Source organism: Babylonia areolata, chromosome 4 (assembly GCF_041734735.1).
Source record: "Babylonia areolata isolate BAREFJ2019XMU chromosome 4, ASM4173473v1, whole genome shotgun sequence".
In the NCBI taxonomy this organism is placed as follows: Eukaryota; Metazoa; Mollusca; class Gastropoda; order Neogastropoda; family Buccinidae; genus Babylonia; species Babylonia areolata.
Genome location: NC_134879.1, coordinates 6,895,163 through 6,911,898, shown reverse-complemented (window position 1 = coordinate 6,911,898; position 16,736 = coordinate 6,895,163). Strand labels below are relative to the sequence as shown.

General features: G+C 41.8%; 1 protein-coding gene across 3 annotated transcripts in view; it reads left to right on the top strand.

Moving 5' to 3' along the window:
- Nucleotides 1-16,736, top strand: part of LOC143280810 (uncharacterized) — a 231,135-nt gene that overhangs the window by 49,449 nt on the left and 164,950 nt on the right. For all 3 annotated transcript variants that reach the window (XM_076585503.1, XM_076585501.1, XM_076585502.1), the window contains exons 17-18: nt 7,768-7,881; nt 8,907-9,032. In XM_076585503.1, the coding sequence (XP_076441618.1) occupies nt 7,768-7,881; nt 8,907-9,032 (240 nt within the window). The remainder of the gene's footprint in view (nt 1-7,767; nt 7,882-8,906; nt 9,033-16,736) is intronic.

Below are 16,736 nucleotides of genomic sequence, written 5' to 3'. Positions count from 1 at the left end.
TTTTGGAAGTGTCGCCAGAAAAACTCATTCAAGAGCAGAGGTCTGATGCTTCGCTGAAGCAATGTTTCGATTTGGCCGACTCTGGTGAAGTCCGGTCAGCTGGTGGAACGTCACACTTCTTTCATATCACAGAGGACATTTTGTATCAGACATTTCAAAAAGGTTCCAGGTCATCGGAGCAGGCTGCTGTCCCATCTTCATTGTGATTGTTTGTCTTGGGGGTTTTGCATGATCTTGTCTTGGCTGGATATTGTGGCACTCGCCGAACGTTGGCCAGGTTTCGGGAAAAGTTCTTTTGGCCTGGAGTGACAATTGATGTGGCAAAGTATGTGTCTTCTTGTGATTGTGCCAGAGGACAGCTCCAAAGGGGAAAGTTTCACCTGTGGCATTGAGTTCTATGTCTGTGATTGGGACTCCATTCCATAGGGTAGCAATTTATCTTGTTGGGCCAATTGCACTGGCTTCTGAACAGGGGCACAAATTCATCTTGACGCTGATTGACGTCGCTACAAGGTACCCGGAGGCAGGCCCCCTCAAAGACATTTCGTCTACGTCAGTGGCAGAGGCAATGTTGTCGATCTTCTCGCGCTTGGGGTTCCCAAGAGAGATTCTGTCTGATCAAGGTAATCAATTTAACTCATGAGCCAGTTTCATCCTCTGTGTGGCAGTCAGGGAATCAGAACTTCGCCGTATCACCCACAAGCTAACGGGACGGTTGAACGCTTTCACGGGACACTGAAGGCAATGTTGCGCAAGGTGGTTCAGTCAAAACAGTGGCATCATTACATTCCAGCGCTTCTATTCGCTTGTCGTGAGCTACCATCAGAAAGCACAGGATTTTCACCTTTCAGGCTACATTTTGGTCATGAAGTCTGAGGGCCAGTGACTTTGTTGCATGAGACATGGACAGGAAAGGATGGTAAAGATAAGGATGCCAAGCCCTTGTACAAGTATATTTTTGATCTACAGAACATCATCGCTGACTCGTGCCAGGTTGCTATGGAAAACTCAGTAGCCGCGTCGGCCAGGGGAAAGAAGTACTTTGACAAGAAGGCAAATGACAGAGGTTTACAAGTCGGAGATGAAGTGCTCGTTCTTCTCCCATCCACTTCAGGTTGATCGATCAAGCTGTTGTCCAGTTGGTTGGGGCCATTTCTTGTGACGAAAGTCCTTGTAAAGGCAAAAGAAAAAGTGTTTCATGCCAACATGTTGAAGAAATACGTGCACTGGAAACCCTCTGTGTCTACTCAGTCTCCGGCGTGTGAGACTCTTGTTGTTCAGTCTGAGGCGTGCGAGACCATTGTTGTTGAGTCTGAGGAGTGTGAGACCTCTGTTTTTGGTGGTGAGTCTGAGTCGTGGAGTGATATTTCTCCACTTCAGGTTGATCCCACTTCTCTGGTTGTTTGTAGAACGGATATTCCGGTTGAGGTTTCTCAAGAGACTGATTTGTCAGCTTGCACTGCTGGTGTTGTACAGGAAGCCAGTGATTCGTTTCAGTTACCGACATTGACTACTCCCATGACAACGTCTACACCAGATGAAGGAGTGGATGATATTAAGTTTGATGATTCATTGTCGCCACCTGCTCGTGATCAGTTGAGAGGCAGTTTTGAGGAGTTTTCTGACATTTTGACAACGAAACCTGGGTGTTTCTCAGGGGACCTTACTTTGGAGATTCCGCTGGTCACTGATGTGCCTGTGAGAAGGAAAATGTATGAAGTCCAGATACTGCTCCTGTGGTGTTAGTGCGGAAGAAAGATGGTTCTTGCCAGTTCTGCATTGATTACAGATGGCTTAACAAGGTGACAGAGTTTGATGCCGAACCCATTCCAGATGTTGAGGCCTTGTTTTCAGTTCTCAGTGGTTCCAGAGTTTTCACCAGGATTGATTTGGCAAAAGGCTATAAGCAGGTTTGTGTAAAGCCAGAGGACAGACTGAAGACGGCTTTTGCCGTTCGTACGCATGCCGTTTGGACTTATGTCTGCTCCTGCAGTCTTCGCGCACATGATGCGTATGCTTCACCTTGTGTCATGTTCTGCTGTTAACTTCTTTGACGACATCCTGGTGCACAGTGTTAATTGGCAGTCACATCTTGTTCATGTTAAAGTGGTTCTGGATAGGCTTCGTGATTTTGGTCTGACTGCTCGTCTATCGAAGATCGAGACAGGTTTTCGTTCACTTGAGTTCTTGGGTCATGTGGTCGGTGATGGCAAACTTCACCCTGAGGTTGGCAAAGTCAGGAAGATCCTGCAGATTCCGACTCCGACGACCAGAAAGCAGTTCGCTCACTGTTGGGCTTGCTGAGCTTCTACAGACGATATGTTCCGAACTTTGCTTCTTTGTCAGCTCCGTTGTCTGATCTGACCAAGGAGGGTCCACGGTCGTCACGCACCATTGTGTGGACGCCTGAATGTGCTGAGGCACTGAAGAAGATTCAGGCGATATTGTCCGCAAATCCTATTCTGTTACTTCCGCGTTTGGGTGACCAGTTCGTGCTGCGCATGGATGCCAGCTCAGTAGGTCTGGGAGCTGTTCTGTTGCAGGACTTTGATGGGATGTTGCATCCTGTGGTGTTCGTCCGTCGGAAGATGTTGTAGAGAGAGTGCAACTACAGTACCATCGAGCGGGTGTGCCTTGTTATCGTGTGGGGTATCCAGAAGTTTGTAAGGTTTCTGTGGGGAGTGCAGCTCGTCTTCCAGACTGACCATCGACCGCTGACATATCTTGGCACATCCAGTTTCAGGAAAGCCAGAATTCTTCGTTGGGCATTGTCGCTACAGGAATTCTCTTTTGAGATCCGCCCCATTTCTGGCACGTCCAACACCTTGGCGGATCTGCTCTCGAGATCTTCAGTTGATCAGTTGGTTCCATGAATACCCCCTTGTCTTTTTCCATGGAAGAGGGGGAGTGGGGGGGGGGGGGGGGGGGGGGGGGTAGTGTGACGGATGCGTTTGCATCATTTGGTATTTCTTGTTTCGACATTTCCGGGGTTTTGGTTGATTTTAGCTTCAAGCAGTGGAGCCTGTGTTGTTTTGTATGTATAGTTGATTTTCATTGGCTGAGGTCACAGGAAGTTGAATTCTGGAGTGTCATTTTTTTTGGTGTGTGTGTGTGTGTGATTTGTATTGAGGCTAGAGAATATTCCAAGCTATGCAGACCTGTTTGATTGTGCTGACTTGAAGAGAGCTCTTTTTGTTTTTGTTAGAGGGTGAGAGCAATGGGGCTACGTTTGATGTCGCTGGTGACCGGCTGATCTGGGGGAACGTCTGGTGTTGCCCTCCTTGTTGCTGATGAGGGCAGTCCGGTGTGGAGATGGGTGGTCCGTCATGTATATGTGTGATGACGCCGTACGATAGGCAAATGCAAATTGAAATGATCAACTAAGAAGAAGCTGAATGAGTAAATCGACAAGTTGTGAGTTATGATGAATCAGAGACTGTCGGAGTAGAGATTGCCGAAGTGTGATGAATCTTGGAACAAAAATACAAATCGTCAACGATATATTTATGAATGATGAACTGGAGTTATAATGAACTCTGCGGCTGGAAGCAGGAGTTGATGACACATCGTTTTGTGTCTAGAATGAAACTGAGCTCCAAGATTAACTGAAGGGGATCCAGAATATTTTCAAGAATTGAGTTCTTCTTTCTTCAAGACTGTGTAGGGACGTGAAAAGAGAGACTGTGGGACTGTATGAAAGAGAGTGAAAATGTCAACTTAATGTAAATTACTAAATTAACATATTGGATTTACCTTATTGAGGATTTGTGATTGTTACTCGTGAAACGGTTTCTATATATTATATGTGTCATTGGTCTTTGCTCTTCAGTTTCTAGTGTCGTGGTCTATTGTTTTGTTTACGGAGTGTTTGTGGTGATTGGATGTAAGATTGTGTGTGATAAAGGGAGAGAATAACTTAGAACACGCACAGAAATACACACACATAACTTTCAGTGTCTGTCTATCTTTCTAACAACATCATAAAACACCGTCCGTAATACCCACACCCACACATACTCATGTTAAGACAATAGGGTATTGCACAACAATATTTACAAATGAAAACGTCCAACAAGTTAAAAGCATATAGTACTAAAATCACGCGCGTGCATGCACACACACACACACACACACACACACACACACACACACACACACACACACACGTAAAGACCATAAGATATTGTACAACAATACATGTATAAAACATCCAGGAAATAAACTGTATATATTAGTAAAATGCAAACACACACACACACACTCACACACAGATATAGACATGGATGTTGGCACGTATGCACCCACATATGTCACGCCAATATAACCAGCACATTAACATTAAGATACATAAAATCCAGGTAGAAGCTTTCGATCACACGCACAGAAACACTTTCCCGTGCTCACCCGCTAAGTTCCAAATGCACGCATAATGTTTGCTCCCATGCACCCGTAAACTTGGCATTGTAATATCGCATTGATAAATGTTTGGTCGAATATTGACCCTATCTTTTCTCCTTGCAGTGAAGGTTATATTTGTCAAGGAAACACATAAAATCAAAATCCACAGTAAGGTGATTCGCAAAAATACATAATGAATATCTCAAAGATACATAATCTGTTTCCATCACAAACCAGTGAAGCATTACACAGAACAATCTACTACAAGGAGTATACATAATAATAATAATAATGGTATTTATATAGCGCTGGATCTTGTGCAGAGACAAATCAAAGCGCTTTCGCACCAGTCATTCACACGCATGCATAACTCTAAAACTGTAGAAACTAAAGACAAGGAAGGGCAGGCAAGGGAGGCTATTTTGGGAAGAGGTGGGTTTTAAAGCCAGACTTGAAAGAGCTGAGTGTGGAGACTTGACGAAGCGAAAAAGGAAGGTCATTCCAATCGCAAGGTCCAGAAACAGAGAAAGAACGGCGGCCAACAGTCGAGTGTTTGAATCTGGGTATGCGTAAACAGAGTGGATCCGAAGCCGATCGTAGTGAGCGAGATGGAGTGTAGAGGTGAAGGCAGCCGCAGAGATAGGAAGGGGCAGTTTTGTGAATGCATCTATAACATAGAGTGCTGATCTTGTACTTTATTCGGTGTGAGACAGGGAGCCAGTGGAGATGTTGCAAAAGAGGAGTGATGTGCTCAGATCTTTTCTTTCTGAGGACGAGTCGGGCAGCAGAGTTTTGTATGCGCTGAAGGGACTGAATGGATGAAGCAGGCAGACCAGACAATAGAGAGTTACAGCAGTCAAGGCGAGAGAGAATGAGGGAAACGACAAGTCTAGATGTTGCGTCAGTGGACAGATATTTCCGGACGGCACTGATGCGTCGCAGTTGACAGTAGCAGGACTGACATGTCTGACTGATAAATTTTTGCATGGACAGTGTATTGCCAAGGACAACACCGAGGTTCCTGACTGACGTGGAAAGAGGGATGGATGTACTGCCAAGTTTGATTGTGTCAATTGTGATGGAAGTTTTTGTTTAGTTCCTATGATCATTGCTTCAGTTTTGTCCACGTTCAATTGTAACTTATTTCGAGTCATCCAGTTTTGAATGTCCAGGAAGCAGTTGGATGTTTCTTGCAAGAGCGACAACAATTTTTCAGGGGTATCACTCTTCTGGAGTTGAGTGTCATCAGCATAAGAATGATGACTGATATTATGGCGGTTGATAACATTGACAATCACTTCACGGAGTTATATTATTCATTAGTTGCAAAGGATTTTAAAATTTTGTATACCCCCCCCCCCACCTTTCCCAAAGCGCGCGCGCGCGCGTACACACACACACACACACACACACACACACACACACACACACACACACACGCATCAATACCCATAGTTTAGGCTAACAAATTAGGTCCCCACCTGTGTTAATTCTCTGTATCCATGAAATCTTAAATGATGAAATATATGCCTGTATATCAATCGTTTGTAGACATCCCTCTGTATTCTTGCAGTCAACACGTTTTTTGTTTTTTTTTGTTTTGTTTTGTTTTTATACTTGTTGGTTTACCATTCCACTAAAAAGCATGCAAAATATTTTGCAGTTCCTTAGGAGATTAGGAGATTAGGATGTGTCAGTAACAGTATTTCACACACACAATTTTTGTTAGCAACAAATCTGAATCTATACATAATCATGATAATGAACATCATCTGGCAAGAGTACAAATTCACGCATGTATGCACAAAGAGCGAGCTAGCGAGCGTGAGAGAGAGAGAGAGGGAGATAGGGACTAAGGCAGAGGGAGGGTAGAGTGTATACAAATTACTGTTGAAACAATTTTTCATATAGAAACCAGTTTTGGGTAAACTGAACAAATCTGCCATCAAAATAAGCGCGTTAAGCCACCGCCTTATAATCACTTTTTATAATTGCTAAGAAAGCTTGCGCATTTGGCAATGAGTTATTCATGCAACATTTGTAGATATAAAATTTAGCATTTACCAGAATGAAGTCAGAACTTTTGTCTGTAATCACACCATTCTATATCCAAACAGTGCCAGGTCTTCGGATAGGACCAGTTAATTACAATGATCACATTTTTCAACAAATACCTTTAGTACTCAGTCCAAAAAGTTTGTGTGATTTTACCATTCCAAAGCAAATGCTGTATGGTTTGGAATTCTCCATTACAAAAGGAACACAGTGGTTCTTCAATGATTTTGCCGTCTTACAAACAAACAAACAAACAAAAATTGTAGGCAATAACCGGTGTAAAGTACGAGCCTGAAACCATTTCAATTTCACATCATGGAATTTGAAACAAAATAGATATTTCTCTTCATTTCAGATTATGAAAGTATTCATTCCACTTGACAACTGCTGATGGAAGAATGTCTGAAGCAAGAAAAATAGACTGTTTTTTTGCTTGCACCCAAATTTTAGTGTTCATGATGCGATTATGTGGAGACGACTCGATGTGGTTTGTGTCTCTAAATTGCTGAATAGCACGTGGGATACCTGAATACTACAGAAAGTTTGTTCGATTGAGGTTTGGAAAGTGGTCTCAAAATTCTGTAAAAGTAAAAAAGTGATTTCTTCCACATCAAACAACTGATTTGTAGACAAAAATCCATTCTGTACCCATTCTTTCACAAACACTACTCTCCTGTCTCTAATAATGTTGGCGCTGTAATGAATACTTTTTGTCATGAACAAAGAAGTGTTCTAAGGTAGACACTTAAAGTGTAACCGTTTCAGATGTTTTGATAATCCAACAAAAAACATTTATTACAGCGTTTCATACAGACATGTACATACTCTTCACCAAGCTTTGGCAAGTTTTCGAACTCTGGGTGTATTTCAAATGCTAAAGTCCACAGGTCCCCACCTGTGTTAATTCTCTGTATCCATGAAATCTTAAATGATGAAATATATGCCTGTATATCAGTCGTTTGTATACATCCCTCTGTATTCTTGCAGTCAACACGTTTTTGTTGTTGTTGTTTTTATTTTTATACTTGTTGGTTTACCATTCCACTAAAAAGCATGCAAAATATTTTGCAGTTCCTTAATAACATTTGTATGTGGATCTGGCAGATTCAGAAATAGGTGTGTAAACTTTGACAATATCAAGGTCAATATTGACCCGCGTACTTATCTTGATGTGGAATGACTGGTATTCAGAAAAAATTATTGTCGTAACCTCCCAGTGTACAATATTATACTAGTTTGTAAACCTTTGTCTGAATAAAGAATGTTGAAAAAACCCCAACTAATAATACTGTATCGTGTGCTTTTACGTGGCAGATATAGACGACTGCACGCCCAATCCATGTCACAACGGGGGTGTTTGTGTGGATGAGGTGCATGGTCATCACTGTATCTGCCCCCATGGCTATTCCGGACTTGACTGCGATCAAGGTGCGGGTCAGATACCTTTATTCCGTTGTCGTTTTATAGTGTGTGGTGTGGGTGGTGGTGGTAGTGGTGGTGGTGTGGTGGTGGCGGTGGTGGTGGTGGTGTGTGTGTGTGGTGTGTGTGTTTGTTTATCGTCTCCTCCGAAAGACTAGCATCCAGACAATCACTCAAGGTCAAGTGGAGGGGAAGAAAATACTAGCGTGTGTGTGATTCGAACCTCTGTGTGTGTGTGTGTGTGTGTGTGTGTGCGTGTGTGTGTGTGTGTGTGTGTGCACAGCCTTATTACATCATGGACATGTTTGTACATTATCCCAATATGTTAATTATATGAATAGATAAACAATAAGCTTATATCAAGAAAGAACAATCAAAAGCCAACGTTCTTGAACATTACCATTGTCAGATAAACTCTTTCCAGCGGAATGTTTCTCTCCCTTGCTAGCAGACGACGTAATTTTGCAAAATTGATACCAAAAGGTTTTGGGTTTTTTGTTGTTTTTTATCAAAATTTTAATGCAAAACAGCTGGATTACTTACAGTTATACTGCACTTTGGACTTGAAGTCACAAATTGAACACGTTTTGCGCATTGCTTTTAAGAATTTGTGTTTACTTGCCTGAGCGTTTACAAGTATTAGAACGAATATGTGTATGCCGATGTACAGGGGTGGGGAGGGAGGGTTGGGGACGGGTTGGTTACTTCCCCTTCACACCTATCCCACCCTGCTTCGGCGAGTGGAAGTGTAAAAACTGCAGAATCTATTTCCTCCTCTTTTTGCTTTACACACACTCACACACACACGCGCGTGCGCGCGCACACACACACACACACACACACACACACACACACACACACACACACCCCTCTCTCTCTCTCTCGCTAATAGATATATATAAATACACACGCACACACAGACACACACACACACACACACACACACACACACACACACACACACACACATATATATATATATAGTGCATGCAGTATCTGCTTTACCAGTGTGTATCCTTTTTGTGTTCCTCAAGCGATGGCGAATGATCCCTGCAACACGACGAATTGCCATTCCAGTTCTACTTGTGTGGTGCCACAGGCGTCCTCCACAGCAGAGTGCAAGTGTCCTCTTGGAAGAAAAGATGCCAATTGCTTGTCAGGTGGGTTTAGTCGTGCTCATTCCTTGCTTTCGGTCAGTAATGAATGGATAAGGAGTTATATATTTTCCATATCTCAGTGTAAATCCCTCACATTAGGTGCGCACCTCCATTTCCTCCTTTCTCGTTCTTCTCCTGTGCTCATACAGGTTCATCTTTCGCTCACGATCTTTTTTAGTAATAACAGTGATTATAATAATGATAATTATCATAAAAATGTACATTTGTATAGCGTCCTTTCTCTCAAGAGCTCAGGACGCTTTACATAAATGAAAAATATTACAGGTTACGAATCATTCATGACCACTCCTCAATACCCCTTCCCTCCCTTCCTCCCCACTCTCCCTTTCCCACTCTTCATGCATCCAAAATGAGCTGACATGGGTGGTGTTGGAGAACAAGGAAGCTGAGAGTGCTTATAGATATGTTTTAAAAAAAGAAGAGTTCTTAGCGATGAGCGAAAAGCAGAGACAGAATCAGATGCACGGATATGATGAGGAAGGTTGTTCCAGATGTGAGGAACAGCAAATAAGAAAGAACGTTCAGCAGAGGTTCTTGTATTGACACGAGGAATTTTCAATACGTAACAGTCAGAGGAAGAGCGAAGATTTCTTGCGGGAGCGTAAACACTGACACGGTCAGAAAGATATGCAGGTCCTGCGGAGTGGAAAGCAGAATAGCAGAGACACGCAACTTTGTATTTAATTCTCGCTGAATAGTCATAGACACGCGAGTAAAACTGACTGGTGTGGATCCGTGGATTTTTTTTCTTCTGAATCCAGTTATAGTTGTATCTGTCTGTCTTGTTTCACTCAGAATGCACGCGCGCGCGCACACACACACACACACACACACACACACACACACACACACACACACACACACACACACGCACACACACACACACACACATGCACGCAGATAGGAATGCACAGACACCAATATATACCACACACACACACACACACACACACACACACACACACACACACGCAATCCGTTTAAAGCACACACACACACACACAGACGCGCACGCACACACGGACATGCACACATACACTCTCACTCACACACACACACACACTTAGAAGCATACACACACACTTGGGATAAGCGCACATAATCTCCAAACAGAAAGAGGCAGATACACAGGCACAGAAAAACATGCAAGAAAATGCAAGACATGTGATGTATAAGAAGATGAATATCATTTTCTAGACAAATGTATTAGATATGAATACTTACGAAATTCTGATTTCGTTGACAGACATTTGGGGAGGCCAGTTGAAAGAGAGAATTGCAGAAATCCAATCCTGAGATAACAGAAGCGCATAGAAGTGTTTTAATTGCATCAGTAGAGAGATATTGGTGGATAAAACTGATTTTACGCAGTTCCAGACAGACAACACACTGTACCTGTCTGCAGAGTGAGGGTAAATATAGACCATTTGTCCTTTTTGGGGCCCTGTGAATGAATTTGGGGGTGTATGCACTAGAAATAGCACACTATCCACACATTTCATTATACAGTCAGTTTCTTACGTCAACGGAAAGGAATTAGAGTGAGCTATTCCATGAATGACTGTAAAGCTGGATTAGTGTCAAGTGACAAATGCTTCCGATGTACTGAAAATTCTTGAACGCCAGCAATCTGGTAACTAGATGAAGGATTTCTTTATCAGTATGCCATGATTAGGCAATTCGTTACAATACATGCGTTATGTATGTAGCATTGTATTCAGTCAGCCTCATTGACATGGTTTGTGGCCTCGCGGCCCGCACGGGCCATATTGTGAATGAACTTGGTTGTTTTTTCTGATCGTTTTCCAGTGCATTTTTATGACATTGTATCAATCTGAACGGGGGTTATTTGTGGTTTGAATACAAGGGAAGCATATATATGGATTACTTTCTCATCTTTAAAACTATATGAATGAAGTCTGGAAGTATACCTGATTGCAACGCTATAGAACCCACATAAGTAAACTTACACTCATTTTCTCTGTGGTCAGAAGCGTGGACACACAAATTCTGCATCATTCACAACAAAATAACTGAGACAGACATGAAAGTAGTGACCGAACAAATCAAGGCTGAGACTGAGAAATATGAAATTCGATCTGTTCACAAGATCCCCACAAAACTTGAAGACTGCATGAAGAAGTTTACAGACTAGATGATATATTGTACAGATTTCATGGGGTATTACAAAAACTGTACAAATGTGAGTGATGTTCGTATACACAAACACAGTGAACCATTGACACGAGAACAAAAAGCTGAAGAGGAGGATATCACAGCCGGGTCATCAGCTTCCAATAAAAAGACAACTTCCACTGCAAACTTCAACTGTTTTGTTTCCAAAATATCACTATATCACATGTGACAAAGTGAAGAAATGGAACTCAATTTCTAAAGACCAGAGCAAAATGTCTCACCATTCAACTTCACAGAGAAACTGAAGTGAATCCATGGCCACTGACAGTAACACATAATTTGGTTGAATAACAAAAGGTTCCTGATTGTGCAAATGCATTTCTGAAAAAAGATTCTAACTGGAAAGAAAAATGCTTCTGAAAAGAAATACAGAATCACTGCCTCCATTTTGCAAGTCATGTGTAATGCTGCCAAAAGTGAAAATGCCAAAGCACATCGCTCGTGGTACTACTATCCGCCATCTTACATGAAACGCTAAACTTGTCAAAATATATGTAGCCGAGTGGACGGTACAAAAGAACTAACTGAATGATTTGAAGGATAAAAGGATAGACAAGAATCCCCGTGCACAGGCCAGGAACATATAGAAGCCAGTCACAAAAGGGGTTTTCTATTGTTTTATTTACAATAGTTATGAGAAGAAGAGAGAAACAGTGCCTGGAATGACACAAAAAAATGTCATCAGCACAAGTGAATAGTAAAGCACATGTATACATATTACATGGAAAGACTATCACTCGGTTTGGGATAAGCAACAACATAAGATGAGATAATGCATATGTGTAAAGACCAAACACTGACATCAAATGAGATTTCTAATACATTTAAATAGTGCAGTTAAACTGATTGAAGCTATGCTGATTTAGTGAAAGTACACTGACAGTATAGATTAGGTAAAGCTTATACTGTGTCAAAGTGACTCAAGTGAATCAGTTTATCATGTAGCACTATACTGGAGTAAGCTGTATAGGAGAGGGCATGATAACTAAATTATAATTAACAGACTGATACATACCAGTTGGTTTTAACCAATAACTGATATTAATCCAACACTATCTTGTAATCATGACAGAATACTACACACATCTTAGAGTACTGAGCACACTGTAACTGTGAAACACTGTAGCAGTACAACTGATATGAGCATGTAGAATAATACATGAATAATAAACAAGATGATAGATTCAATGGCTTTGATCAAATACTGGCAAACTGAGAGAACAGATAGTAATCAGTGCACAACACACAAAGGTTGGAATTGTCATGGCTTAACCATTAAGTGGTGAATAACTTACACAAGTAATCTGTTTCATCAAAGCCAAATATCAACATAGCTAAGCTTGTACTCAACATTTAAATCTCCTCCGCAGAAGTGGGATAAGTAACCTAACCTTCATGAGTGACAGCAGATGAGAAAGAATGCGTAATCCACTAGAACATTCTCAAACAAATATATCAGTGTCCAGAGATGTCATTGACTGTGACGTTAAGAAGACTGGAATGGATACTGCTAGGAGCATATGACAACATGGCAATTTTCTAGCTGAGTTGTGACTACATGTCAAAGCAATAACTGAACAAAGCAATATCAACATACTCATATGAACACAAGTACTTTGTCAAAGAATACAATTTTACAAATCAACACATTCAACACACTAGTACTTACAGTGATACGTAGCCAGATGTCAGCTTCTGGGACAACGCATACACACACACACTGCTTGTGACACAGCAAGAGAGAGAGAGAGAGAGCGGCTCTGGTCAGATGACTGACCAGGTAGAAAGTGACCACTGATCACCCACTCCATCTCTTTATGGAAGTTAAATGGACTGCAAAGACAATCGCGTGTGCTGTGAAGCAGATCAGCTCAAATCAGGCAAAAACAGACAAGAACTGTGTTTCTCACGAGGTGTTCAATGATAGATTTCTAAATGATTCCTGAACCGATTTACGTCAGATAGGTCACAAAAGAAAGAGCTCAACACCTACTTTCTAATGAGTATAAAATGAAGTGTTGATTATTTAAGATGAATTTATCATCTTAATTTAAGTCACCTGGAAAGGGTCAGTTTTAACAAGCTCATTGCGGAAAATTACAAACTGCGTTAAATCAATTTAACGAAGGCAAACACAAATGGAATAGATTTAAAGATAGAATTGCGATGATTCTGCCAGTATATAATACTTGTAGTTTACTGATCTGACAAAAGAGATATTAATTAAATACGCTGCATCAGAAACACAGATTCCAGATCCACCAATGACGTACAGCGAACTGGTTGTGTGGCGAGAAGCACAAAATGACGTAATCTTAGTGTCAGATGAAATCTTTAGACTGATGAACGATTAAATTGAAATCAAGTATGCTTCTAACTGAATAAAGTGTGTGTGTAAGCACAACAGATATAATCTGCCGTGAACAATACCTACATTTAAATTGATACATGTTCGGAGCAGTGTAGAATGGGCATGGATTATTCGAATTGGGAATGGGGTCGTGCTTTATGCCTGAGTCATGAAAGGCAGCAGGTTTGCTGTGACAAAAATTGCGTCTGCTATAACTCAGCTTTCAGCTTGCGCTGTGAGTTGAACTATGGTTATTTGCAGCCAGCTGAGTGCTTGGCTACATATATTTTTTGAATCACTTTGGCCAGTGTATATCTCACAGTTATGTCCCTGAACTTGAAACTGCAGTCTGCTACAATGAACCTTAGTAACGAAACAATTTGCTGCCACAGATCATCTCTTCCGATAACGTGATTCCGTACTCTTGCAAAGAAAATGTTGATTTACAAGGGGCAGGATCATGATCTGGCACAACACATTCAACACATTACCATTCAAGAAACAACAAGAAACTTTCTAAACCAGGCCCGGACACCTGCCTCCATTATCAGCCTCCAGAGCTGCAGCCATGTTTACAAACGATAAAGTAGAGCCTGTAATCAACAGTTGTTGACACTCGTTCCCCCATTCAAGTAGCTGCAGATGAGACTGCTATGTCCCACTTCATATAGTTTCTTACCAGATATACGTCTTCTGTGAGCAGTGCATTCCAGGTATGGGCAGGAAGGTTGTAACTCACTGGAACGAATCCGGCCAATGTACAGGAGTGGTCAACAGTTGACTGTATGCAGCCTGTTCTTCATCCTGTCACAGTGTTACTGAGCAACACATTCTGTAGTTAACAAAAGAAATGGAGCAGGAGTATGCCTTTGTCACTTTGTACCTTTCAGTTGCAAAGAAAGCACTGATGACCATATGGCGAAATAAACAGTCCCAGAAGAATGTTGTATGTCATGGTGTGTTTCACTTGTTCTTTCCTTGGTACTCTGGGGAAACTCGTTAGAGAAACATACTTTAGAGACATTGTTCAAGCGAGCATTTGTGCTGTCTAGTGGCTCCACTCAAGCCTTTGTGGCCGGGAAACACAACAACCGTGCATCAGAGCCTACATCCATGTTCGAAGCTCCGGAAATCCGGAAAAACTTCTTCTTGGACAGTTTCTCAAAGACTCACCAGGTACAGAGGAACATTTCGAAGATTCAAACGGACATCTTGAAGCCACCCAAAATGGAGCCTAAAAACAACAAAAGCCTACCAATAGTACGCAAAGAAGAAGAAAGAGGTTCATGATGACAAGAAAGGAGAGACGGCACAGTTTGGCAGTGTACATAAACAACTCAGCGATCCTAGGTAACAGGAGTGACTAGAGACAAATTTTACAATTAACTCTATCGGTCTGCTATTCAGTATTTGTGTTGGCCATACCTTTCGCATCTGCGTAAGAGGGGAGTTGGCAGAGTCCTTTTGTTTTTAAACATTGTCTGGATTCTTCAAGCCGCAATTCACATTATGTGAGAGAGGTAATTATGGACAAGTTATTACAGATAGAAAAACTGATCAAATTACATAGCATATATTGTGAAAGATCATCCTGCTGATGTAAATGGGGTGTATGTACACATGAATCAGTTTTTGATTACGTTTAGTTTACCAAATGAAACGTTCTTGCTATGACGCAACAACAGATTTCTCTGTATGCAGTTCGGGATGCTCTCCCCAGGGAGAGTGCGTCGCTACACTACAGCGCCACCCATTTGTTTTGTATTTTTTCCTGCGTGCAGTTTTATTTGTTTTTCCTATCAAAGTGGATTTTTTTTTACAGAATTTTGCCAGGAACAACCCTTTTGTTGCCGTGGGCTCTTTTACATGCGCTAATTGCATGCTGCACACGGGACCTCATCCGAATGACTAGCGTCCAGACCACCACTCAAGGTCTTGTGGAGAGGGAGAAAATACCGGCAGCTGAGCCGTGATTCGAACCAGAGCGCTCACATTCTCTTGCTTCCTTGGCGGACGCGTTACCTCTAGGCCATCAGTAATAGAAAATTTGTGGTGCTCGGGTACATTTTAACTCTCTCCATACGAACGGCGAAAGAGACGACGTTAACAGCGTTTCACCCCAATTACCATCATCAAAATATTGCAAGCGGAAGGCTCTTATACTGAAGACGTGAAGGTTGACAAAGAATACCACAGTTCTGACGACGGAACCTACAGGTTGGGTCATTCAGACACCCACTGGACATCCGAGGGGTGTGTGTAGAGGAGAAGAGAGGACTGGCCGTACTGAGTGAGTTAACGTCATTTTTGACAGTGAAAGGATAGGTAATACAATATGAAGCTATACAAATATAACTTTCGTTGATCACACACTTCCGCGACTTTACAAAAACTGTATTTTCAAACCTGGTATGATCATATCGTAATTTATTTTTGGCAGACAAGTGTTTTTGGATGGCAAATTGATAAAACTTTCGGGAAAACATAATGACCCCCCTTCCCCCTCGCTCCCCGGAGGCGTGAGCTTGTATGTATTATGTATGTATTTTATGTATGTTTTGAGTATAGTATGATATTTAAACTTGTTCTCTTAATGTGCTTATTCCACGTATATGTCCGTGATTATTGTATTTCACGTTTGCATTAGTCAGTGTTTGAGCATCTTTGAGCATTTCATTTCTTTTTTGTATTCATATTGAATGACCGTGAGACTACGATCACTGCATGTGTATGATTGTGATTATCGTATGTGAAATTCACATACTGTATTTCTTGTGCATTGTGTATGTAGTGTGATCACTCTTTAAATAAATACGTCTAACAGTTTCTGGACGAAACTTGTTGAATATTCTTTTGAGTGACAGCTCAGTGGCGGAAGTGTCTTCTTACCAGAAGCTAGTATAATCAAATGTCACCATCGTACCTAGCTGGGGGCTTAGGAGTGTCGAGGCACATTGACATGTGTACGACCTGGGGGTGAACCACAGCTAATTGACGCCGGTGTGCTGGTGATGCAGGAGCAGAGTCGACTTGGTGGCTCTGCACTAGCTTCAGCGCGTTCCATTTGTGTTTTGGTTCGTTAACTGGCAGCAGGTGTTTTCTGTTGCGAACGTAGTCTGCTCCATCTGATGTGACCGTGT